The sequence below is a fragment of the Opisthorchis viverrini genome, assembly GCF_000715545.1.
Source record: "Opisthorchis viverrini unplaced genomic scaffold opera_v5_38, whole genome shotgun sequence".
Taxonomy (NCBI): Eukaryota; Metazoa; Platyhelminthes; class Trematoda; order Opisthorchiida; family Opisthorchiidae; genus Opisthorchis; species Opisthorchis viverrini.
In genome coordinates this window covers 31,662-56,112 of record NW_008751695.1, presented here as the reverse complement: position 1 = coordinate 56,112, position 24,451 = coordinate 31,662, and the positions used below count along the sequence as shown (strand labels likewise).

Below are 24,451 nucleotides of genomic sequence, written 5' to 3'. Positions count from 1 at the left end.
TGCTGATATGGCAACAAAACGTCGTCAAACACGAAGGTTCGAATCTCTGTGCAAATTCTTGACACGTTTATACACTGTCTATGGTTCAGCTTGATTTTTGAGCGTGAAAGTTAGGAACATGTAATGAACTGCAAGCCCGGACGATCAACCATGATTTCCATTCAAATTCAAATTTCAGATGCACTCTGGGGTTGTAGCAGGATGTAACAGGAAATATTGCGGTAATGGTGAGGGGTTTGCGGTTGGTCTCATAACGTTTTCATCGCTGCATCCTGGTGAGCGCATTTCAGTGATGGGAGAGAGAGATAGACCAGGTCAAGGACTCTGGCTAGCGGAAGGCGCACCGCTACTCAACGCTAACTGCCGCTTTCTAAAGGCACACTGGTGCCGACACCTTGGCTGGTAATGGAATCTTTCCAAATGAACTGTCTAGATCTGCGACTAAACTAAGAATCATCAAGAACGTGTGAATTCAGCAGAGCCATCCTTGACGTGAAAAATAAAATATAAAATGTCAGCCTTGCACCTGATGGAAAAACCTATTAAGAAGCTAGTGAAACTAATCAACACCTAGTCAGCAATCGCCCCCTACATTTCGTCAGTGGAATTTTCCAGAGGTGTCCATCATACGAGTAATGCCATAAGCTGACTGTGGAACAGATCATCATCATCATCATGATCATCATCGTCGTCATCATCATCATCGACAGCATGACATCAGTGTTCAACATCGATACTTCACTACCGTACAACCATGACTTATTTGAAAGCCTTATTGTAAAGAAAAAAGTAAAGGATAACGGGGAAGGGACTTAGTGCTAGCGTACCACAATCATTCCGAGGTGCCTACACCTCCAGACATTCACTCAGGCAATCTGGATAGAAACTGACAACAAGAACGCCACTGACATCGGTTGGCAGCCATATCTTGTAGTGTCTCCAACCAGGCACAGTGAGGATCACGCGGTCCCCATCCTGGAAGGCGAGTAGCACCGACAGCACCCAAGCGTTTCGTGATCTCCTTCATACTCCTCGGCCAAGTCAAGAGTTGCTTACCTCTCTGTTTACGCCACTCTGAATTGGGCATGGAAAACAGCACTCCCTTCGGCAAACGATGGTTTGGCATACGTAACACATGTCCCAACCAACGCAGCTTCTGGTGCTGGACACATTCCTCAGTGGAAGTACCCGTTACACAACCGAAAACACGCTTTCTAATTGCCTCGTCACGGATACGCCGACATCAACCCACACAAGCTATGGTTCTGAGACAACGATTGTCGAACACCTGAAGACGTCTCAGTTCCGCTGCTCGAATAGACCAAGTCTCACATCCATACCACAAAACAGCCCGTACTGTAGCTTGATGCACACGTCCCTTGAGATTCAGGGATAAACAGCTCTGACGCCAAGAAAACCCCAAAAACAAACGTGCAAAGTTTACTTAAAATATCTGAAGGCTATTAAAGCATCCTCGTGTTCTCACAGTTACTAGACCTTGTACGTGCAGGCTTTACCGTATGCGATTAGTTGGTACAGATGAAGGATTGCCTCCCGAATGAAAGCAGTGGAGGTTGTGTCTATATTATGGTCGGGCTAGTCAGGACAACCAGCCAGGGGACCACACACCAGAAGTGATGAGCATAACCAAACCACCAGCAAGTGCGGATGAATGTCAGGAGATAGCCGAAGACTCGACGATGGCGGGACATGCTTCAGACACTGGAAATAGATCTGGAATTTGTGGGGGTAAAACTCCGGCAGGGGACCACACACCAGAAGTGATGAGCATAACCAAACCACCAGCAAGTGCGGATGAATGTCAGGAGATAGCCGAAGACTCGACGATGGCGGGACATGCTTCAGACACTGGAAATAGATCTGGAATTTGTGGGGTTTCAAAAACTCCGGAACGAGGTCCGATTAGAATGGAGGACATTGTAAGGGCAAACCTATGCAGAGCGGTAACAAACAAAACTGACGGTGTGCGGTTGGTTGTCAAGTAACTTGGAATCATACACCTAATTGGTGAAAAGTACGACTCGACCATAATTCACATAATCCATTACTTTTATCCAACTGTGGTAGCAGTAGTGCACGAACCAACACGGACGCCACCTATATAAAATGAACCGAAAGAACCGGGCCAAAAGTCCCCTCCCCCAAGCCCATTGGCCTTAACATGTGCCGACTTACTTCAGCAAACAAAAGCCCCTTATCCGATATCTAACAGTGATCTATCCAAGTAAGAAGAGAGCCCGTCGCCTGGGTCATCCTCTGCCCTAATACTTGACCAAAGTGATAACGAGTCATCTGGCGTGGCGAAGGTTTTGTGTCAAAAGCGAAACGCTGTCAAACAGTAACTTTAACGACTGTTTTCCACACGTTCCCGTGACGAGAAATTGAACAGGTTATCGCGACTATTGTACAGGTCGATGTGGCTCTCTACAGTGAACTGGGGGCTTGTGTTGCCAAGGCTCGTGTGGCTTTCGGTGAGTTTGAGTGACGGGTATGGAAAACCAAAGACGGTGGCTTGAAACTAAACTGCGCACCCATAAAACACTGGTTGTCTACCCTTCTGTATGTCACTGAGGCATTAGCCTCATCCCTTATCAATAGTCGATGCTCTAACAGCTTTTGTCCTGAATAAAACAGTCTGAAATTACATCGCTGTCATCCAGACAGCCCTCTCCCAATCCTTTTGCAACCATGCTGGTCGATGCACACTAGTGGTAGCGCTGGGAAGGATTTCCCCTCTTGTTAGACCTCGACGGCGGCTCCCACCCTCGACCATGTCAGAATTTGAGCCTGGGACAGCGAACGCCAAAGGTAAGTGTATAACCACTGCTTCACCATCGCGGACTGAAAGCGAATGGTACCTCACCTTTGAACAGGTGGATGAATTCATTTTCGATAGACGAGAATGGTTTGTCCAACGCCTCAAACTTCTACCCAATAAGTGTCTCGGTTTTGTCAGTCAACCAACCCAGTTGTAGGCAATGTCAAGTAACGGATGCTCAAAACAGGCTAACCACTTTTGATGAGTAACAGGTATTCAATGGATTTATACCCACCAGGCGTAGCTGACACAGAACAGGAAGGCACTACAGAGTTGGTACAAGCCGAATCCCGTCAACTCAAGAACCGCCCACTTCAAAGAGTGGGCTACAGCGTGCTATTTCCAAGGGGCCATGAGAGCTGCTGAGCCGGGTGATAGAGCTGCGTGAAGTTCCACCGACTGCATCCATGTTTTTCAGACTGTCGCGGACTAACTGGACGTTGATGGAACATCATCGATAAGTCGGTGAATTGGAAACCTTTACCAGGCATGCCTTCTTGAAAGCTCAACCTGGGTCTGATAACTGTTATGGGCGCCAAAACGGTTACAGATATGGTCAGCCATAGTTTGTAGTTCGATCGTGATGTGGGCTTGATGTCTCCGACCGAAACACAACCTCTGTGTTTACATTCAGAATCAGACTACTCAAATAGTGTTCAGACACCAGTAAAAATAGCTCGAAAACTGTTAGGATGGAAGCCAAGGATTGGACAGAGCTGGTGATCACCTTGGGGGAGTTGAAAACTGGAAAAAAAGTCGCCATGAAAGATAAAGAATTAGCTCTTTGAAATTACTGTTCCGAAACCTTCTACTAACCTCATGGACCCAACGACTCACATTGCCGCAGACACTAAAAAAAGTAGAGAATCACTATGAGTGAAGTTATTAAAACAGTATAACCTGTTTGACTAGCTTGATGTGATGACCTTGAAACTGGAACTACAAGATGTGGCGTCCATGAAAGGGAGTTTAAGAGACAGCGCTGAAGTCGTCTCGGAGTAGCCGGAGAACATACCGGAGTTCTTACAGTCCTACAAAGAGGATGAATATCCAACATCTCTTTCCCGATTGGCTGTTGTTCTTTGGGGCAGACTGGGGCTGTCAGATCGCGACACCAGAACAGCACGCCAATGATGTTCAGAATTACACAAAGTCTGATATATCTGATAGTTTATAAAGGAAACTACTCGCAAAGTTGCGGAAAACTCTTCGGCAGACCACGAAAGAGAGAAGGGCAGAACCGGTCGTGGGCTGTCAAAGAGTTGTCATCAACCATGAGTTGTCATCATCATGGCTCAAGTGGTTAGAGCGCGAATTTACTGACCAGAAGGTCTGTGTTTCGAACCAGACCTCTGCCTCTCGACTTCCCCTGCCTAGACTTGAACGACCTGGCAGTATCCCAGCCCTCGTGTTTCCTTCGAGTAGCATGGCAGCTAGGCACCGGAAGGGTGTTACAGCTGAACGATTTTTTACATCAGTATGAAATTACACTGCGATATCTCTAATATCGTACCGAATCAAACATGAGGTGGTCTTTATGCAGAACATTCCGCTAAAGAACACCATAAACGAGAGTTTTAGCTGAGTCCCTGGTGAAAACCAAATTTATTTGCAAATGAGCGTATTTGTTGACGTAAAAATTCGTCGGCTTTCCCAATGCATGGAATATCATTACTACTGGTATTTAGTGGAACATTGTCTTCATTTTATTCATTTATTGGCTTCTTTCTTATCGTTTTTTGTTGGTGGAATGTGCTGATCCATAAGTTGTAAATATTGGGCTACCACATAGTATTTTTAAGAGTTACCGTTTCACTTTTCACTTGTCCATTCGTCAGAACTTCCCAGTGAGTGAATACACCAACGTTTTTATCTACATTATCTTTTTCCACGCAAAGACAGTTCGCAGCATAATCGAGGGACGCCCATACAATGGTGATTCATCAATAAGTTGTCTTCACTGACCCTGTGAGTCAATAAATACGTGAAATAAGCAACGCCCAAAACCTGAAGCGTCTGATGGCTGAATGGATCAATAAACCGTTGACAAGACTCTTGAAATGTGATTTTGCTCAACTTGACTGGTTCTGACTGCGAGGATGTACAGCGGAATCATTTTTCCGGAAAAAAAACAGTCAAATTGTTAGCGGATTGTTTGTAAGGTCTCAAGTCGGCAATCATTGATTTGCTAATTTTTCCAATGTGTCCTCAATTTCGGGCGGTTCCCATGGCTGAATTATCGCTTTGCGTTGTATCTGGTCTCTACGGGCAACCAAAATGGCATTCAGCATGCGTCCACCAATCGCAAGGCATTCGTGAGGAAAAGAAGTTTGTGATATGGGCTATATGATTTTATTGATCTGCAACCTATCGAGCAATACAACCGTTCATATTGGATTTTACTTACCACACAATGCTACCAATAGATCAAGTGTGATGGTTCGATAAAAAATGAAACACAAAAAAAACGAAAAAAGAGGTGTAGTTTGCAAACACTTTAACACGCTTCCGGTGCCTAGCTGCTACCCGAAAGAAGCACGAGGGCTGGGATACTGCCAGGTCGCCCAAGCCTAGACAGGGGAAGTCGAGAGGCAGAGGTCGGGTTTGAACCACGGACCTTCTGGTCAATAAATTCGCGCTCTAACCACTTGAGCCATCTCACCTTCTAGTTAAACAATGTGAGTGATCAGTGTTCACAACCCAGAAACACATAAGACACTCTACCTGAGTTTACAATGAAATCAACCAAGTTTGGCCGTATTTCAGAGGAACCGGAAGCCCTTCTCTCGTGACTGATGTGCAAAGGCTTATGGTCCATATTGTCGAGGGATTCGTTGCGCTCTTGGTCGTCAGGTAGAAGTATTGTCGAATGGGATCCAATGAATGCTCACTGCTGTCACTGGCGTTTTCAAAATACACAAAAAATTGTAAGAGCTGTAACGTTGGGGAATATCCAGTCAATCGCTCTGAAGACACCGGCTGAAAGGGCATTGTTCTTCCAGACTGTCAGCAGGTCACGCTCCCTAGATTTTGACCAGCAATTCAAGCTGAACTAGGCAATCTTCTGCTCTTCAAAAGGGATCCCCTTGAGAGAGCATTACAGAGGGAGGGGTATTTCTGCCTTACTCTTGCTGGGACGATACTACCGAATCGTGACTGAGCCTTCCAGAGAAATAGCCCCTGTTTGGCGAAGTCTCTCCAAGAGATAGCGCTCTGTTTTGACGGACGTCTTTATTTAATCCGCAGGATAGGTTGGTGAAATTGATCAGTTTCTCGTTATAAGACCTGTTTGAACAAGTCAGAGTTGCAGTTGGTTTCGTCATTTCGTGCGCCGTACTTTACAGTTCTGACAAGCCAAATCTGCATCTTAGTGCTTGTTCGCGACCGTCTTACTTGGAGCGAGATGGCTCAAGCGGTTAGAGCGCGAATTTACTGACCGGAAGGTCCGACTTCTGCTGTTTAGGCTTGAGCAACTTGGCAGTATCCCAGCCCTCATGCTTCCTGCGGGGAGCTTGGCAGCTAGGCACCGGAAGGGTGTTACATCAGAACGGTTTATTTTGTCTTTATTTTTACTTGTCATTCACAGTATATGACAGACGCGATCCGCTAATGTTCGGGCACCGTGATTTAAAAGTACGAATCGTCTGGTATACGAGGACCAACACTGACTTCAGTGCAGATAAAAAAACCGTTCAGCTGTAGTACCCTGTCGGTGCCTAACTACCATGCCACGCGAAAGAAGCATGAGGGCTGGGATACTGCCAGGTTGCCCAAGCCTAGACAGGGGAAGTCGTGAGGCAGAGGTCGGGTTCGAACCACGGACCTTTCGGTCAGTAAATCCACGCTCTTACCACAGAGCCATTTCACCCCCGTGAATCCGACAGCAAACGGATAAATCTTCACAGCACTGTGGGTACGTGCAACCCAAGACAAATGATATTCGTGCATTTCCCGGCCAGTTGCATTAATCGCTGTCCAAAGTTTATGGATAAATCTTCGTCCTATGTGGGGGTCTGTTCATACGAGGAAAATTACTGATCATTCCGGTAAAATTAGGCAGACGCAATCTCGCTTTTTCTGCTTGACGTGCGTGAAGTTACACAATGGTACATGATTTGCAAATGAGTGTAGTTCTCGAAAACAGTCCAATTTGGCTTAAGTAGATCAAGGTTGACGGAAGCTCGCGGACTGCGCCTACCTGATGAGCCCCAAGAAGGGCGCAACCGGTCGTGGGCTGTCGAAGAGTTTTCACCAACCTTGTGAGTAGCTTCTTTTATGAAAAGTAGCCCTCACTTCAAAGAGACTTCGTCCCAAATGAAGAATCAATTTCCTGATTGATCATTTTTATCCAGCGTTCAAAAACCCACTTTCTGATGAATGAGAAAGCATTCCAAAATAAGTCGATGAAACAGGTCACCGACTGCTCAACCATTTTTGCGCTAAAAGTGACCAATCGTGGAAAAGTTTGTTCAAACATGAGTTCATTCTGTTGTCAGTTAAACTATCGACTTTCAGAGGTATACCTCCACTTTGTGAAAGATGACGTCTACTCTGTGTAACTAAATCATCAAGAAAGCAGTGGATCCGTAGCATGAGAAGCCACTGTTGATCATGATCCTGAGACAATTTCAGCGGTTCAACAAATAGAAGGGCAGTGTGCGTAAATAGTGGACTCCGGTTTTCATTCCCAGCCGCGAAACAGTTAATAAATCTGCTTCAGATTCCACTGGAGTAAGTCCTCCATCAAAATAAGCATAACTGATTGAACGTCATATGGTGAACAGTTGGCACATTCCGTTGCATTTAGATGTGGAAGTTGTTACCGCCCTTCTATCCGCTGAGCCGAGTCATTCGGTTGCAAAACTTGCGAGACAACATCTTCAGTGCATAGCGTACTAGCGTTGCGTCATTGTGTACACGCGTTAAACAGAGTTCACTTCTGCATGCTTGAGGTCATGCACGTCCTGTTGCTCGGGTTGCGATCTACGTTTGAATGATTCCTGTGCAGATGATCCTTGAAATTGACATATTTGTACCGTTATCCTGTCAGTCACGTGAACGGTATGATTTCTACTGGACTCGTCTTGTAAGCGCTCCTTTACTCTAGTAAAGCGCAAACTAAATCGATTCTTGTGTCGTTCCATGGAGTTTGCAACGGAACCCTCCGTCTGTCTCGCATCCCCAGGCACCCTGCACGTATTCTAAAGTGAATATGCGCTATTTTTAATTTCTTTCAAAACTAATATCGTCATATTAATAAAGGTTACCAAGGCTTTGACAAGTTGAGTTTTAATCCATATTTGAACTCTTACGATCAATGCGGTTTTTTGAACTAGTCAGATCAAGTTAGCATCCCATTGAAATTGAGGCCAAAACTATCCTTTATTTTATAGTATTGTATAATCAGGGTGACATCATCCGCCTTCTAAAGACGAATGATCCTCGCAATTGCCGGTCACTCCTAACATAACCGCGTGAAGCCAACTTCATGAATACCTGTTACAAGAGAATTTTAGAAAGGCGCCATTTTTACAGTAGCTAAGACTTACGTTAGTAGGCTGATGGAAGAGTAGAGTGCAGCGAATGAGGTCCGCAGTCACAAGGGCTACCATCGGTACTAGCTTTTCCCGTCTCCTGAAATGTGCGGACAACAGACGCAAAAACAAAGCCTCAGAAGCAATCCGCAACTTAATTCATAAGTCGATTAGCTTAATCTAATTTTGTTTACTGGACATTTCCTATCATGCATTCCGTTGTTCGTCACTAGTTGGAACCTAATGGACATCGATATTAAGAAAATCGATATTTCGACTCAAATGACAATTTTTAAGGAAGACAAGAACGAGGTGAACGGGTTACGAAGGCGGAACCAAAAAAATGAACGGCTGACTGTCATTCGATACATAGGCGTACGGGAGTTCCTGATTTCGCGTGCTGTTTGACTAGAGCTGCGGGGGAGGGCGGGTCACTTGCTCACCACTTCGAACCCAAGCTACTAATTGTGAGTGAGTAGTATGATTTCATTGGCAGGTGGGGTAGGGCGCCATGGTTGTCAAAATGGCTAAAGCCCCTAGTCTGTAGTGGCAAGCTTGTCTACGGATAGTGCTTCCAGAATTGCCTGGAAAATGGATCATAGAACTGGGAGAAAAGTCATTGCGACGGGTCTCATTCAACGTTCTATCCACGTCTCGTTCCTGGCTTCGGCCGAACTAAGTGTAGTTCATGTGTTATATGCAACCGAGATCGAACTATTCGGCGCGGATTGATAGCCAATCTGCACAAACAACCCAGTCGAAACTGCCGTTCTGGCCCTGGAGTTAAATGCCTGTCTGAATCGACCTATCAGTGAAACAACTGAACTTTGAGTCACATTTGAGCAGGAGATCCTATACAGTCTGTGGTTGCTATAAGAAAACGAGGTCGATCTCCTAGTTGGGCACCGTTAGCCTCATAGAGGATACCGTGGAAATTCTTAATTTGCCTTCCGGAAAGAGCGACTTGTTTTGGACTGATCATCCCAATCTCGATATCGTACAGACGTTGTTTCAACCATAAATCATTTAGATGATAATGCGAATTCTGTTCGGATAAAACGAACTTCATGACCATCACGTTCCACTCAGTTTCTGTGTAAAAAATAAGCGTACTGCGAACGGAGCTCACCATGTATGTCACAAAGGAACAAATTAACGTGAGCGGCTTTTCAATCTAATTATCAACCATAAAATTCACCCGGGTACCCTGTATTCCTCGTGAACTCCATGCCTGTTTTTTCCACTATGTTAGTTACCTTTGCTTATTGTTGTTCACTGAATTATCTGGTTACACTTTCGGTAACTGGTGTGCCAGCTGTCTTCCAAGCATTCTGAATCTCATCAGTTGCAGGTTTTACTAAATTCGCAATCCCCGAGATAATCACCAAGGCCTTCAACCTTTCAGCTGGACGGAGGTACTTGCTGGTCGCGAACACAAACGCAGTAATCCTAAGTACTGCAAATACAACGGCATTGCCCCAAGAACATCATTCATACGTACGCGAACCCAAGCCTTTCACAGACTCCTAATACCCAGGAGGTTCCCCATTTTCAACAGTGCTGTACCGAAAGCGCTTTGCTGACCTACTCCTCTAAACCTTTTTCCAGAATCCACACACTTCGGGATGAATATGAGAACAAAGTTCCAGATCTGTCAGTTGTGAACTGTTTACGATTGACCGACTGGTAGTAACTAACAGCTCCTTCTCATCGTATTTGATAAGTTTCTGCGTCACTGCTCCTCTGGATGATATGGGGGGCCCAGACCTCGAACTGCGCTTCCGCCGAAGATAGCCGCCCGTGCATCGCTTTCAGTCATGTTGGTGTACCTGTGCAAGTCGGGTTCACACAGTCGGCTAGGGCACCAAGTGAGGCCACAAGGCAGACTGGAAGCGAACATGACATGCCTTGTGTCACACCAAGTAGTCCCCTAAATCTGGCTGAGAAAAAACGATCCCCGTTGACTGGCGTCGCCCTTCGAATAGCCGAATGACGTTTGCGAAACACAGCAGAGCGATGGTGGCTCATATACCACTTACGGGTCAACGAAACTCGAAATGAACTGCAACGGTATACTAAAATGGATACACGGTTTGAAATAAATTGAGAACCACTGACCAAAAGGCTACATAGTACTGAATTGGCCTGAAGCTGAGAGCTCACAAGTGGTCAGTTGGACGATTGATTTGGAGACGTTAGGTAGCAAGTCCATCCATTATGCATCTGAGATAGATTTGGATACTCCAAAAAGCGGCCCAGCTCGTGTATTCCTCAAGCGTATTTGACAGTCATCCACCCACGTATTTCCGATTATTAAACAATAGTATTGCCATACAAATGAACGATATTGATGGTGGGTGCTGGGTGGAATCCTACACCAGTACCACCTTACTGTTCGCAATTAGGAGCTGCAATAGCCAGTAAGTTAAACTCGGACGTGATTGACCAGACCAGACCTCTAGGCGCCCCAGAATCAAGTCGAGCTCTGATTGGTCGAATATGTGCAGCCAACAGCTGATCATGTTCCAGTATCCGCCGGACGTTGGTTGCCAACATTACCTCAATAGAGCGTCCGAGTTTCCACTGTTCGCTTTGCATACACTTTAAACAAGACACACTACATGATTTTTCAACTGGTTCTCTGGCGTTTGATGTATCTTGCGTACACTTGGAGGAAAACGCCAGCTTGGGTGGAACAGACTGGGAAAAGAGCTGAGGCATTAACCTATCGGTGCCTAGCCGTTATGACACCAGAAGGAAGCGCGAGGGCTTGGATACTGCCAGGTTGCCCAAACCTAGACAGGGAAAATCGAGAAGCAGATGTTGGGTTCGAACCCGATCTCGTTGAGTTGCCTAACCCGAACACTAGCAATTCAAGTGCATTTCACTCAGTTTGGCACTGTATCAAATGTAGAGGATTCTGACCGACCACTACTAATCACATTCGTAACAAATTCCGACGCACGTGGTAAAACAAGCAAAATCAATTTGAATTCATACACATTGTGCGCACAAGTAAGCCCCCGAACTAGGATTAAGATTTTGAACAGTAAACAACCGAAGCACTCCACATTTCTCTTATGAGTTCTGAACAGGACAAAACGGGTAGTGGGTTGTATTTTAGGGACCCACCAGCACTCGCAATCAGAAGTCAACCAGGCGCCACAATTATTCAAAACTCTCGTAATCTATGTTTATTTCCATATCGGAATCAGAAAGGTGGCAAGATCGTCTCCATCAACGCCGATGACCAAAGCCACGGCATGTTGTCCTGATTACGCACACAAGATAATCTAGCCCGTGTGACTTCATGCATAGTACTTGGGGAACAAGTGATGCGTATCGAAGGATTGACGGAGCAGTGAGGTATGATAGAAAAGGCATCTGCACAAGTCTCTGGCTGACGATAACCGAGGGTGTTGTGAAAATACAACGAAGGGTCACTGTACAGAGTGTCTGCGGATGAAATCAGTGGGGCATCAAATAATTATTTTTAAAAAAATATGTATACGTTTTACAACTACGTAAAAGGCAGAAATATCGAAAGTAAGGCGGTAGTCAACCGAATAATCTGGGATAAAGAAAGACAGGTCAAAATGAGATGAACGAAATATAGAAACAATACATGTTATAAACCTCAATGAGAGGGGATTAACTCCCGGTCATTGCCACCAATTGGAGATTCGTTCGCCTTCACAGGAACGTCACTAAACGCCGCTACGGAACAGTTGGGTTCGGATGAATGTACGGTCCGGAGACAGGCTGCCAACCGTCCAAGAGTGACTCGGCGATAGAATGATACCCTAAGACCATTTGGAGGCCGCGCGGGCCCAGTGAGCCAGTCGGCTGCCCAACACACGTCAAGAAAGAGCCGTAAGCGGGAAACGACTGCATCCGTTAGTTCACCAGTTGAATTCAACAGCGCGTTCAAAATTTCCTGTCCAGTAGAATCAGTCTTACAGGGGGGCGGGATGGAAGCGTAAAACAAAGCGCGTTAGTATAGATAGTCTGGTCCTTGGACAACCGTTGATATCCCCGGTTTAGAGAACAAACGACTCCTAATCGGGTCGTAGGAAGGTTAAATCTCATAAAACCAACACAATTGCGATGCGCACCTTGAACTACTCAAAATATTGTAGGTAATTCTAGGAAATATTATTCTGAAGGACCTTAATGAACCATCGGTTAAGAGTATGATAATGGGGCGATATATTCAAAGGTGGCAGACCAGCTTTAGAGAAACCATATGCCGTGGACGGGGCGAAAAGAAATCCAGAGTAAAAGGACACGATGCATTAGCCTCCTTTTGGTAACTTGTATTCGGGATTCGGAACCAGTGTGGTGAAATTGTGGACACTTATCAAGTGGAACAGGCATCTCACCAGTTGGCATGGAGTTGTATCCTAAGACTTAAGGCCAGGCAGAACACCGATGCATAAGAAAGACTATGGATTCGAGGATGTAACTATGCGGTAATCGTTCCAGGGTACAAAGAAGATCTCCCAGGAAATCAAGTCTAGAGGACAGGCATTACACTAAACACGGTGTGTGGGGTGAAGAATAACAAACAATTCTAAGGAAACGCATCCGAATGTGCGTATGGTCCTATAAACCAATGTAAGTGACGCAATACTAACATCGAACGCCTCGGCACATGGAAGGGTAGCATCAGAGTGAACACAATCAAAGAGCAAAATATTGTCAGTACTGAATCAGATTATGTAAACCTGATGTGGTATAAGTCCAATGTCTTTATGGCTTGACAGGAAGGCGTACGTTCAAACTGAAATGTATGGCAAGTGCGCCTTGCCATGGGACAATTTATGAAGACAGCTGGTATTAAAAGGTAAACCATGGTAAAAAGACACCATAAGCGGGTACTCACACATTGTATATTCTGGATCAAGCTTCTCAAAGCGGGAGTAGCATGACTGCCCGCAGAAAAGGGAACGCCGGAGTGAGGGATGGTGGCGTTGGACGGAAGCTTGCGAAAAAGAGCACGACGATGAGTGTGCCTCAGGAGGCACCAAGTGTGTAGCACGTCAGCCACAAAGTCAGCTGGTGGTCGCGAGCATGGTGCCCGATTGAGACATTGGGAAACTACCCAAGTAATTACACCGGGAACTTGAGGGTCGAATGGAGGGAGATCTCCTTCATTATAGGTAGCTGAGTCCAGAGTCTGAAAAAAACAATAGGCAGCAGTATTACACATAACCGGAATGAAAAACATCGTATGATCTCACAGGACGAAGCACGATATTGCCCAAGAGATACACATTCTATTCCACAGATCGTCCAGCTGTAGCCCACTTTCGGTGCCTGACTGCCATGCCACCAGAAGGAAGCATAAGGGCTGGGATACTGCCAGGTTGCCCAAGCCTACCCAGACAGGGGAAGTCGAGAGGCAGAAGTCGGGTTCGAACCACGGACCTTCCGGTAGGTAAACTCGCGCTGCAACCACCTCACTCTATAGAATAAAGTGAGAATTTCGCTGCCCCACTAAAAAAATTCACAGGTACTCTGACACACGTAACTCAGTATCGGCAGCAAGCATTTTACTAAGGCAAGAGTTAACGTATGAGTGAAATCATTCAGCTGTAGCATCCTTTCGGTGCCTAGGTACCATGTCAAGGGAAGGAGGCACGGGGGAAACTGCCAGGTTGTCTAAGCCTAGACAGCAGACGTCTACATGCTGAGATTGAGTTCGAACCACGGACCTTCCAGTCCGTAAGCTGGTGCCTTGATCACTAAGCCGTCACAAGCTCAAAGCTCGCCGTGGTGTATTCGAAAGTGTGAGTAGTTGAACGCGGACACCCAACTGGACTAACAATAAGCGCATGAAGGATCGAGATTCTAACAGTGAGGTGTATTTCCCAACACAAGGTGCTAACAGTCGGTCATATGCATAATGTATGGCCAAAGAAACTGCCTTCAAGTGGAAAAGTTGATGGGACAGATGGTTCATGACGAAACACATTTGGTACCTTCGTTGTTGTTAGCCTAACTTGACTACTATGTATAACAAGACAAGAGCAACCAACCTCACAGTTACGTTGGTTTGAAAATTAGTCTATGCGTTTACGACCAAGTTATGGGTCGAAGAACCGTCAACTTGGCTAACCACAGGCAGAATGTATGAAACTTCTGGTCAGTTAGTTGGACACAAACCTCACCGCTCCCAAAGGGTGTAAATGGATGCACTGAAGTACATCGTACGTTGAGCAGGGCACGAACGAAGCGAACTACCACAGATCAGCTTTCGTTATCGTCAAATCTCCGATTCTCTTCATTCACCTGAGCGATACAAACTCATGTTTCGAAGTCACTTGATGAAGGTGGAGAATGTGGGAATGGCGCAACCACAGTGCCCAACCACAGAGGGGAGAGTCTATCGTTCAAACTCAATTCTAGCTCATGGTTGAACCACGAATCGGTACGACATTTCACAAGAGTAGCACTCAAAGACACAAGATTGTGCACTGCAAGCTATTTTTAACACACACGAAACACGTGCAAAACCTTTCTCGGTTTTTCGATGACAACTGACCTATCCTCCACAACTGGGGAAGCAAAAGAAATCCGATTAAAGGGGGTAAAAAAAAACAAGGAGTTCGCATACCCCATCTGTGAACGGGTTCGTCATCCCGAATAACGGATAGGCCAAGGTGGCAACGGCCCAAAGATCGGCTTTGGCATAAATAGACGACAAGAGTTGATCTTTGCCCGTATTACTGTCCGACAAGCACACAGCTATTTCCGGTGCAAGAAATGCAAAGTTCCCACTGTGCGCAAGGAGAGCCGGATTCGCGTCCAGTGTTCGCAGTGAGAACACTTGGTCGAAAAAACGTTGAAGACTGAAGCTGAACTTGTCAGATGCAGCGGTCGGACTCGGTTGGCGCGGGAACCGGATGGCACATCCAAAATCAGTAATGGCAACGTGGAACCGGGTGTTTGAGGCTAAGATTTCCTCATCTAGAATGCACAGTAAATCGACAAGAATTTGACCGGGTGCACAACGTGTCACTGAATGGGATGACAGGTATAATACAGGTGAAAGGAAGGCCTTCGCTGAGTCAAACCCAAGGATGTCATCAAGAAGCAAGATCTCTAACTACAAACAAAACTAAAGATAAGCGCCGGAAGAAGACTAATGAAACACAGCCGACAAAACATTGCGTGGTAGGCACCGCTCCCGAATTCCAATCTAGATTTGAAGTAGAATTCATATACTGTGTCGCATGATGAGGTCACGTGAAAGACTATTTCACAGGATACGAGAAAGCTCATGGAAACTGACAGGAACTTCGAATACGTTATCAAAAATGGCGGAGAACAGTGCCTCCCTAATCAGTAGTATTACCGTTACACAGGTATCATCCCTGCAGTCAAACCCAAGGATATCATCAAGAAGCAAGATCTCCAACTACAAACAAAGCTAGATGCAAGTGCTGGAAACAAAACTAAAGATAAGCGCCGGAAGAAGACTAATGAAACACAGCCGACAAAACATTGCGTGGTAGGCACCGCCCCCGAATTCCAATCTAGATTTGAAGCAGAATTCATATACTGTGTCGCATGATGAGGTCACGTGAAAGATTGTATTTCGCAGGATACAAGAAAGCTCGTAGAAACTGACAGGAACTTCAAATACGTCATCAAAAATAGCGGGGAAACATTGATGTGGGTAGGCCAATAGAATCAATACAGTGTATAGGGGTCAGGAATTTCTAGTTACGTTGACGTGAGGATGGTATAATGTCACTTATAAAAGCATCCTTGATGTTATCATCATCAATGTTGATACTGATGTTTCGCTGCCGTACAACCATAAATATCTTTAAAGCCTTAGATTGAAAAGAAGAGAAAGTGTGTGTGAGACAGGGGACCTAAAGCTGGCCCATGTCAAGCATTCTACGCCCCCAAGCGCATAATCTGAAAGCTGACAACACGAACGCCACTGACATTGGTCGGTCGCCATTTCTTTCAGTGTCTCCAGTCAAGCACAGGCGTGGTCACGGGGACCCCAACATGGAAGGCAAAAAGTCAAAAATTCACCATCGAAAACCGTAGTGACCATCCACTGGACAACTAAATTGACCTGAGTTGCGTGTGGTCCTTCATGAGAATCTATTTCGGTAAAAAAACGCCGTTACAAAGGTCTCATTAATGAATGAAAATGGAAGTAAATACTAAGGCTACCAAGGTGACATCTTTGTTTCCCTTTCCGTGCCTAGCTGCCGTGCCACCCAAAAGCACGATGGCTGGGATAGTGCGAATTGCTCAAGCCCAGACAGGGGAAGTCAAGAGGTAGGGGTCGGGTTCGAACTACGGACCTTTTGGTCAGTAAATTCGCGCTCTTATCACTCAGCCATCCCGCCTCATGGGGAACCAAAACAAACACCAAGCCCTCCTAGCGAGAACATTTGATGATTATTTGTCAAAAAAACCGCCAACCGATGGTTTCAGGAATGACCTTCCGTCAATCGGCATTAACCCACGGTACATTGTTGCTGATTTGCTTCCTCCATTGAAACCAGTGTGAAAATGAGTGTATTGGGTTCAAGTAAAACATAGTGTTGATTGAAACTCGGGGCGTGTGTCTATCTGACAAGCCCCAAGTTGTCCAATAGTGCAGAGTGATGAAGCAGTCCACTCAGTGACTGTGCTTGGATCTTGAATTCTCGTTTCCGATACCCAGCACACATCAATGCCAAGCAAGTCCGGCGTGAAAGCAAGAGGAGCTAGTTGACCTGCTTGCTTCGGAGTGCGGACAGTAAAAGCAGCCAGCGTTCGTGCTTCCTTCGGGTGGCATGGCGACTACCAACCAGTATCCGAACAAGCAAGAATCTTGTCACCCGGTTACCTGAGATGATGCCAACCCTTGCAGGCTCTGGAATTTCACAGTCGCAAGAAAGTGGAGAGTGATGACGCAGTCCACTCAGTGACTGTGCTTGGATCTTGAATTCTCGTTTCCGATACCCAGCACACATCAAAGCCAAGCAAGTCCGGCGTGAAAGCAAGAGGAGCTAGTTGACCTGCTTGCTTCGGAGTGCGGACAGTAAAAGCAGCCAGCGTTTATCGAACGTATAGGCACCTCGCACTTGGTCATCCACTCTATTACCAAAAAGCATTGTAACCTGAGTCTCCATCCATTCCTTTCCTTAGCATTCTTTACTGGACATCCTCTCCTGAACGTTGCACAGCTTCCGAAGAAGAGTCTGATGTACAGCCTGTGATGAGATTAGCAACAAATGACGCAGTAAATTCTGAGGCGGCACACATGTTGAAAACATCCGAGTCAGGTCGATTATATTCATCGCGATATCTTCGGATAAACTGAATTTCAGCGGAACGCTTAGGTGATAAGATGTTACTAGTTAGGCGGAACATGATTACGAGCCAGCGTTAGAGGCTAGGTAGAATTCTGCCCCTCGCGAAAGACAACCTTAGCATGAGCTGAACAGGGGGACTTTGTTTGGAGGTACTGAATAACAGATTAGACTGGAACACAAAGAACGACAGCGTAAGGAAAGGATTCACCTGAACATCACAATAACACCAACTCAAATTATAATGGGTTTTAATTTAATTTGACTACCATTCTGGCTTGATTAGGAGATAAAGAACCCAATGTGTGCGGCTTACGAGTTCCTCATGGGGGGTAAACTCGTACTGGAGGGGCATTCGAACCTGTCTGTGTTGGGGTTTGGAGTAGTGCTCAAAAAACCGTACAGGGGCAGCTTCAACCAGGGGAGGAGAGGGGTCGAACTGGTGGTGTTTCGTTGTAAAACTATAACCGGAACGGAAAGTAACTGAAGTTATAAAAGTCTCCTCGGAAGTTCGTTTGGGAGTGTGGCTCATGCTCGAAACTCGACGGAAGTAAAATATACCTTACATTGGCGAAAGACTTACCATCGAGCCACTGAATCCTTGCAGCAGAAGCGGCGGTGGTCCTCGCCTTTTTCAGGGAATCAGAGGTTCGGCGAGTTGAACTGGAGGGTAGACGACGGCGTAAGAGAATATTGTTCGGTTTGATATCGCGATGCGCAATTCCATGTGCTTCCAGTTCAGCAACTGCGTCAAACAGTTGTGCGAGGATCCCAACAGCTTCGTCAAATCCCAACGGCTGATGCTGATGATTCCGAATAGGGCCGGTTTGATCGCTTGTAGTGGGCGAAAAACGAAAAGCTGTAGATGAGTTCACCGATGAACTAACAAACGAATTCTCCGTTTGGGTAACGAAAGAAGCGCAACTGTTGCTGGAATTTGCACCGGATGGAGTTGATGACTCTGGCCGTTCGAATCCATTCTTCGGAGTGGGTAATCCTGGAGGAAGCCAAACTCCACGAAATAAATCATCCAGTGTAGCCTCAAACCTGTAAAATAGAGAAGTAAAATACCGACGAGAGCGTGAAACGATGAACCGGTCCAAACAGCACTTCTTAGGTAGTTTCTCAGATGTTTGCAGAAAATAACTGAAACGAATGATGCTGTTGAATCTAACTTGACCTTATGATAATTCCCCCATTTACCTGCTTATTCCGTCCTGTTTTTTTAATCTCCAGCTGTTTTGCTTATCCGTGCCCGCCACTCACGTTGCCGTGGCGGCCGTCCTGTCCGACATTTGTGTATTGGCATTGTCTGTGTGTGAATGTGCGCAGGTGACCATGCGCGTTAGTGTCCCGTTAGCTGGCCTTGACTTGTTTTCTCATGAGTCTTGTGTGATCGCACGGCCAATGAGAATCACGAGACTATCGTCGGAAGGGATGACCACAAACCACACACACTACTGAGCCATCACTCTGCTCGACGTTGACACTGCACTGTGCCGGTCAGTGACAAGCCTGTGCAATTGTTGACGCTGCGAATGTGAACAACTGAGGTTTGTTTTAAAACAAATGCTTACCCTTGTGTAAATAGTACCGTAAAATTTCGAACCCCATTCGGGATTGTCGAACCTACGCCTCACTCGAAGCTTCGTATCGGGGACCTCAACAGATAGGTTGCTACCGAATTCGTTCAAAACAGGCGAATGCAGTTTGCAATCCAAAACTTGAACAAGATACGCCTATTGGTGATAAGCTGAACACAAAATTACCGCACTACGCATCCTTATTGGCAACTGGGGGAAGACCAAGGGGCGGGAGGACTAGGCTTCCGAGGATAGTTGATAGTAAGTGGCCCGAAGGAAGAGGGTCTAATTTTAACCTGATTTTAACGCCATAAAGAGAGTTGCCGCCTAACGAACATTGACAACAACACCTATCGTGGATGGGTGAAAACGTGACGAACACTGAACAGCAGAGAATAGCTCCATTTGCACTGGGACGACAAAGGTTCGACACGCAGTGGATCACCTCAGGACAATAGTTTACCGCATTACAACTTTTATCCCGCGACAATGGTTTGTGATCGGCTAATAACCACCAGCTCACTGGCGGGAATATAAGAATGGGTACAGTTAGCTTCCACCAGAAAAGAATGCGGACCGCAGAGACACTTGCGAATCCCGAAAGAATGCTGTGACATCATTGCCATACTTTCTAGTTTTTTGGGTAAAAGTGTTGCTACGAAGACCGAAGGTTTCCCTTCGAATAAAAGCTGAACAGTAATACAAACCGTATCAGTATTCGGTTCGCACGACTGTGATACTGAAGGAAAAAACTCTATTCTCCCAAACAAGCGAAATCTTGATATGACCGAATCCAGGGTTGTACACCGATAAAAAAACATTCAGTTGTAACACTCTTTCGGTGCCCAGCTGCTGTGACACCCGAAGGTTGCACGAGGGTTGAGATACTGTGAAGTTGCCCAAGCCTAGACAGAAGAAGTCGAGAGGCAGAGGTCAGGTTCGAACCACGGACCTTCCGATCAGCAAATTCGCGATCCGACCACTTGGGGCATCCAGCCCCAATACACCGATAAAGTTCAACGAAGCCCACAAGTACTATCAAAGAGTCTCCTTTAGTTACAGGTTGCATTTTCAGCAGAGAAAACGATCTGACTTAGTGCCTCCCCCGACTTACTGCTACAAATGTCCATAAGTACACTATGTCTCGTTTCCCATGAGACATTCAACAAAAACGCATAAAATGCTACTTTCCTGATTTAGGGGATCTTCATTTCAAACTCACCGATGTGACAACCGGTGCTGTGCTACTGCAAACTGGTAGTCCAGTTGGCAACTAGATGGGTGTTTGACTGCCATACCGCTATATGAAAAAGTTTGCGCAACATGCTAAGCCGTACTCATTGGTGTAACGATGATTCCAACCCGAAAACAAGAAAAGTACAAGTTGGTCTTTCAACTGTGTGCTCCAACAAATGTCGCACGAAACGGTATGCATTCACTTTGATCAAACCAAAGTTTGAAAGGAAGCAGAAGGCACAGACGAGGGTTTAATAGCAGAAATTCGAGGCCTCTTTTCTGACGAGTGTGACTGTAGTGTGTCTGGTTCGGGGGCGAGATGGCTCAGTGGTAAGGGCACGAATTTACTGACCGAAAGGTCCGTGGTTCGAACCCGACCTCTGCTTCTCGATTTCCCCTGCCTAGGCTTGGACAACCTGGCAGTACCGCAGCCCTCAGGCTTCTTTCGCGTGGCATGTCCGTCAGGCACCGAAAGAGTGCCGCAGCTGAACGACCGAACGAACTGGCAATTAAAGTTCACTGCTACTATCCATGAACAATAAAATGTTTATTCCCAATAAAATGTTTGCATTCATTTGCGAAAAACACGTGACATGTGGAATTGAGCTTCAATATGAACTCAGTGAAGTACTGATGGACACATCCAAGTGGATGATGACTCTTCAGCAGGTACCATTATCTGGTTGACTTACGAAACCATTAGTATCATAATATACTACCCATGAAAAGAGAGCTCTAATGGGAAAAAACTGTTCAGCTGTAGCACTCTTTTGGTACCTAGCTGCCATGCCACACGAGGCCTCGGATATTGCCAGGTCGCCCAAGCCTAGACAAGGAAAGTCGAGTGGCAGAGGTCGGGTTCGAACCACGGACCTTCCGGTTGGCAAATTTGCGCTCTAACCACTTGGCCCATCTCGCCCCGGATGGGACAGTTTCGATCGTACGGAGTATTTCTAATCGCAGTGAACCCCTTGGACGATGAGATTAGAAAAAGCACGGAGACACCGGTGTGTAAATCAATGCTTATGCCCATGGTGATGGCTAAAAGAAGCGAGCTTGAACTGAGAACAGTGAGTTACAGGATGAGAAAGTACCTCGGCATTAGCAGATAATACGTGAACGGTCGACCACCAAAGCCTTCTGGAAATGCCTCTGCACCAACCCAGCCACCGGAATCCTTGATAACAGGATCTGCGTCGGATTCAACAGTACTGTCGGAATTGGAAACGACTGAGATCGAACTGTTTTTCGGTTCCGAATTCGAGTTTCGCTCACCATTGCTGGGTGGTGCGGGTGCGCGATCGCAAAAGTAGCCGACCAACGGAACGATATTCGGATGCCCCGAGGAAGGACGCATTTCGCACTCGCGTTCCAACTGCCGATGAAGCATGAACCAATCAACCGAACCCTCCATCTTATCCGCCGCCTGGGATTGAATTGTCGGCTGTTCCATCGCCAAAGGAGAATCCGGATCCGTACTGGCATAAAAGTTGTACAGCACCTTGACCGCCACTTCATTGTTCACACCTATATTACAGAGAAAAGCAAATGTGTAAGTGATACCCATTATATATATATNAACCTAGTCTACAGAAAACAGACTGGTTCTTCTATGAACGCGTCGACCAGTCGTGCCATCGAGAAAGGGGACGCCTTCGATGTCACATACCGGGTACCCCTGAACTGATCGTGGCAGGTACGGTCCAGATGAAAATCAGTCGCAGAGTCCATTGGAATCCGACTACATGATCCACGGCTTTGCGTCCAGAAGGAGCTTATGCGACCTCTGAATTTGAGCTGGTCTGCGAAAAGTCTGCTCCCACAGAATCATCTGACATTGACGTCAATCACTTGATTCCATGACTCATTGACACTTATACCTCCCGTTCAATCAAACTTCTTTCTTTGTTCTTTCATTAAAATCTTCATCATCATCAGTTACGACAGCATGACATCAGCATTCAACACCGATGCTTCGTGCCGTACAAACCACGAGATTTAATTGAAAGCCTTATTGTGAAGAAAAGAATAAAGACGAGTGGGGAGGGGACTTGGTGCTGGCTTACCACAATAATTCTGAGGTGCCTACACCTCCAGACATTCACTCAGGCAATCTAGATAGAAACTGCCAACAAGATCGCCACCGAAATCGGTTAGAAGCCATATCTTCCAGCGTCTCCAACCAGGCACAGTGAGGATCATACGGTCCCCATCCTGGAAGGCGAGTAGCACCGACAACAAGAAAATTCCTGATGCATAACTGTTGTGCAACTCCAAGAATACGGGTTGAGATAGTGCAAGGTTAGCCCGATTGGAGAATACCCGTGTTAATAATACTGTAACCAGAGAGGGCGAAACGGATGGAGGGCGGCTAAGATCATCCTGGAAAGTGTGCTGTCTTCACGAGCAATCTATCATCCAAACCATTACTGCTTGTTGGTTATTTAGCTTACCCTCACTTTCCATGTTTGATGATGATCCGTCTTCCTCGACAACCTCAGCAGCCCAAACAGCACTGTTACATCCAACTCCGACAAGCTCCTTCGGGGAAAGATAGGAGGCCTGACTGGTGAGGCTGGGCAGATTGCGATATCTCTTGAGTGATGAAATGAAACGGTCGAACCAAGAGGTTTGGCGTAACTTGGCCGTCTCGTTAATTCCGGCGAACGGAAAACTAAATGAAACCACGGAATACATGAAAAAAACACTGAAAAGGCGGACATTCGATCAGCATCCTGCAGCCTAAACAAGCCCAAGTCAACAATTAGAATGCGACCTGACAGCTAGATCTAACGACAGTCATCAGTCCCAACCTTTTCAGCCGAGAGTAGAAAGGGTTAAGTAAGCCGCATTCTTGTAGGCGCCTCATACTTACGATGCGCATAATCTTCGTTGCTGTATCGTTTTTAGCCTTTGCGCCAAAAATTTTATTCTATCCGGTAAGGGACCACTGGGCACATGACATGAATGACCAACCAGCGCAGTTCGTTATGTGAGGGGTGGTACATTTTCAAAACTCGTATCCCCTAGGCAACCAAGATTGTACTTTTTACTCGTCCCGCTACACCAGACCAACAACCGTCAACATCAGGCGATTCCTCAATGCCGTGCGGTGTCATCATCACCATCGACAGCATGACATCAGCGTTCAACACCGATGCTTCAGTGCCGTGCACTGTCTGCGACCCTCCGATCATTTAAACTGTCTCAATGCTTTGCAACAAACCCACAATCGCATTTCCACAACCAGGTTGCAGTAGATAACGCTAGCAAATACCAGTTCAAAGTAGTTAAATCAACTGAGTAAAAATAGACGAGATGATACAAATCACAGGATGATGAATACCATAAGCTGGTAGTCTTAAACTCAAAATACCTTACGAGTCCATAAGTGAATCGTTTGAATCAGACATGATAGTAATGAGAAAAATGAATACGGGAGTTCTAGGCGATCTAAAAGAAATAAAATTCGGGCTCACCAAGGATGTAGTGGATAACGTGAGCAAATACTAGTTCAGTGGTGAAATCAAGTGAGTAAAAATAGACGAGATTATACAACTCAGAGTTCCTTGGTACAGTTAGTTATTACCACCACAATAAATCCAAATCGATCTCCTTCCTGGGATCTTCCTTAATATGTTCCTAGATACTTTCTATCCCGTCGTAGTCTGAAAGGTAGATCACCGCTCGTTAATTCACTGACAGCGTAACTCGACACGGCAAGAAGGGAACACGCTTTTCACGAAATACAGAATTTGTATTGTGTGTATGCATCCATATTTCTTTTCATTCATTTAAACAAAAGTTATTCGGTATGAAGAGAAGAGGAATAAGCTGAGATTTTAGTGAGAGATAAAAAGTGGTACAATTTGAGTAATGGTAAGTTACAAAGAAAGTACTAATGTACAATGGTCAGAAGGATCACCATAG

At 45.9% G+C, this 24,451-nt stretch overlaps 2 protein-coding genes across 2 annotated transcripts in view; both read right to left on the bottom strand.

The window, feature by feature from the left end:
- Window positions 1-5,354: 5,354 nt before the first annotated feature.
- On the bottom strand, window positions 5,355-18,997 carry T265_02910 (hypothetical protein; the record flags this gene model as incomplete). The annotated part of the gene is made up of 5 exons (XM_009167274.1): window positions 5,355-5,504; window positions 13,259-13,552; window positions 14,993-15,345; window positions 18,286-18,749; window positions 18,969-18,997. The coding sequence occupies 5 exons, from the start codon at window positions 18,995-18,997 to the stop codon at window positions 5,355-5,357; spliced, it is 1,290 nt and encodes a 429-aa protein (XP_009165538.1).
- T265_02911 (hypothetical protein) overlaps window positions 11,554-24,451 on the bottom strand; it is a gene marked incomplete at both ends in the record, with an annotated part of 33,419 nt that continues 20,521 nt past the window's right edge. The window contains 6 exons of the mRNA XM_009167275.1: window positions 11,554-12,328; window positions 13,259-13,552; window positions 14,993-15,345; window positions 18,286-18,749; window positions 21,616-22,048; window positions 22,975-23,195. Of these exons, the coding sequence (XP_009165539.1) occupies window positions 12,011-12,328; window positions 13,259-13,552; window positions 14,993-15,345; window positions 18,286-18,749; window positions 21,616-22,048; window positions 22,975-22,987 (1,875 nt within the window). The remainder of the gene's footprint in view (window positions 12,329-13,258; window positions 13,553-14,992; window positions 15,346-18,285; window positions 18,750-21,615; window positions 22,049-22,974; window positions 23,196-24,451) is intronic.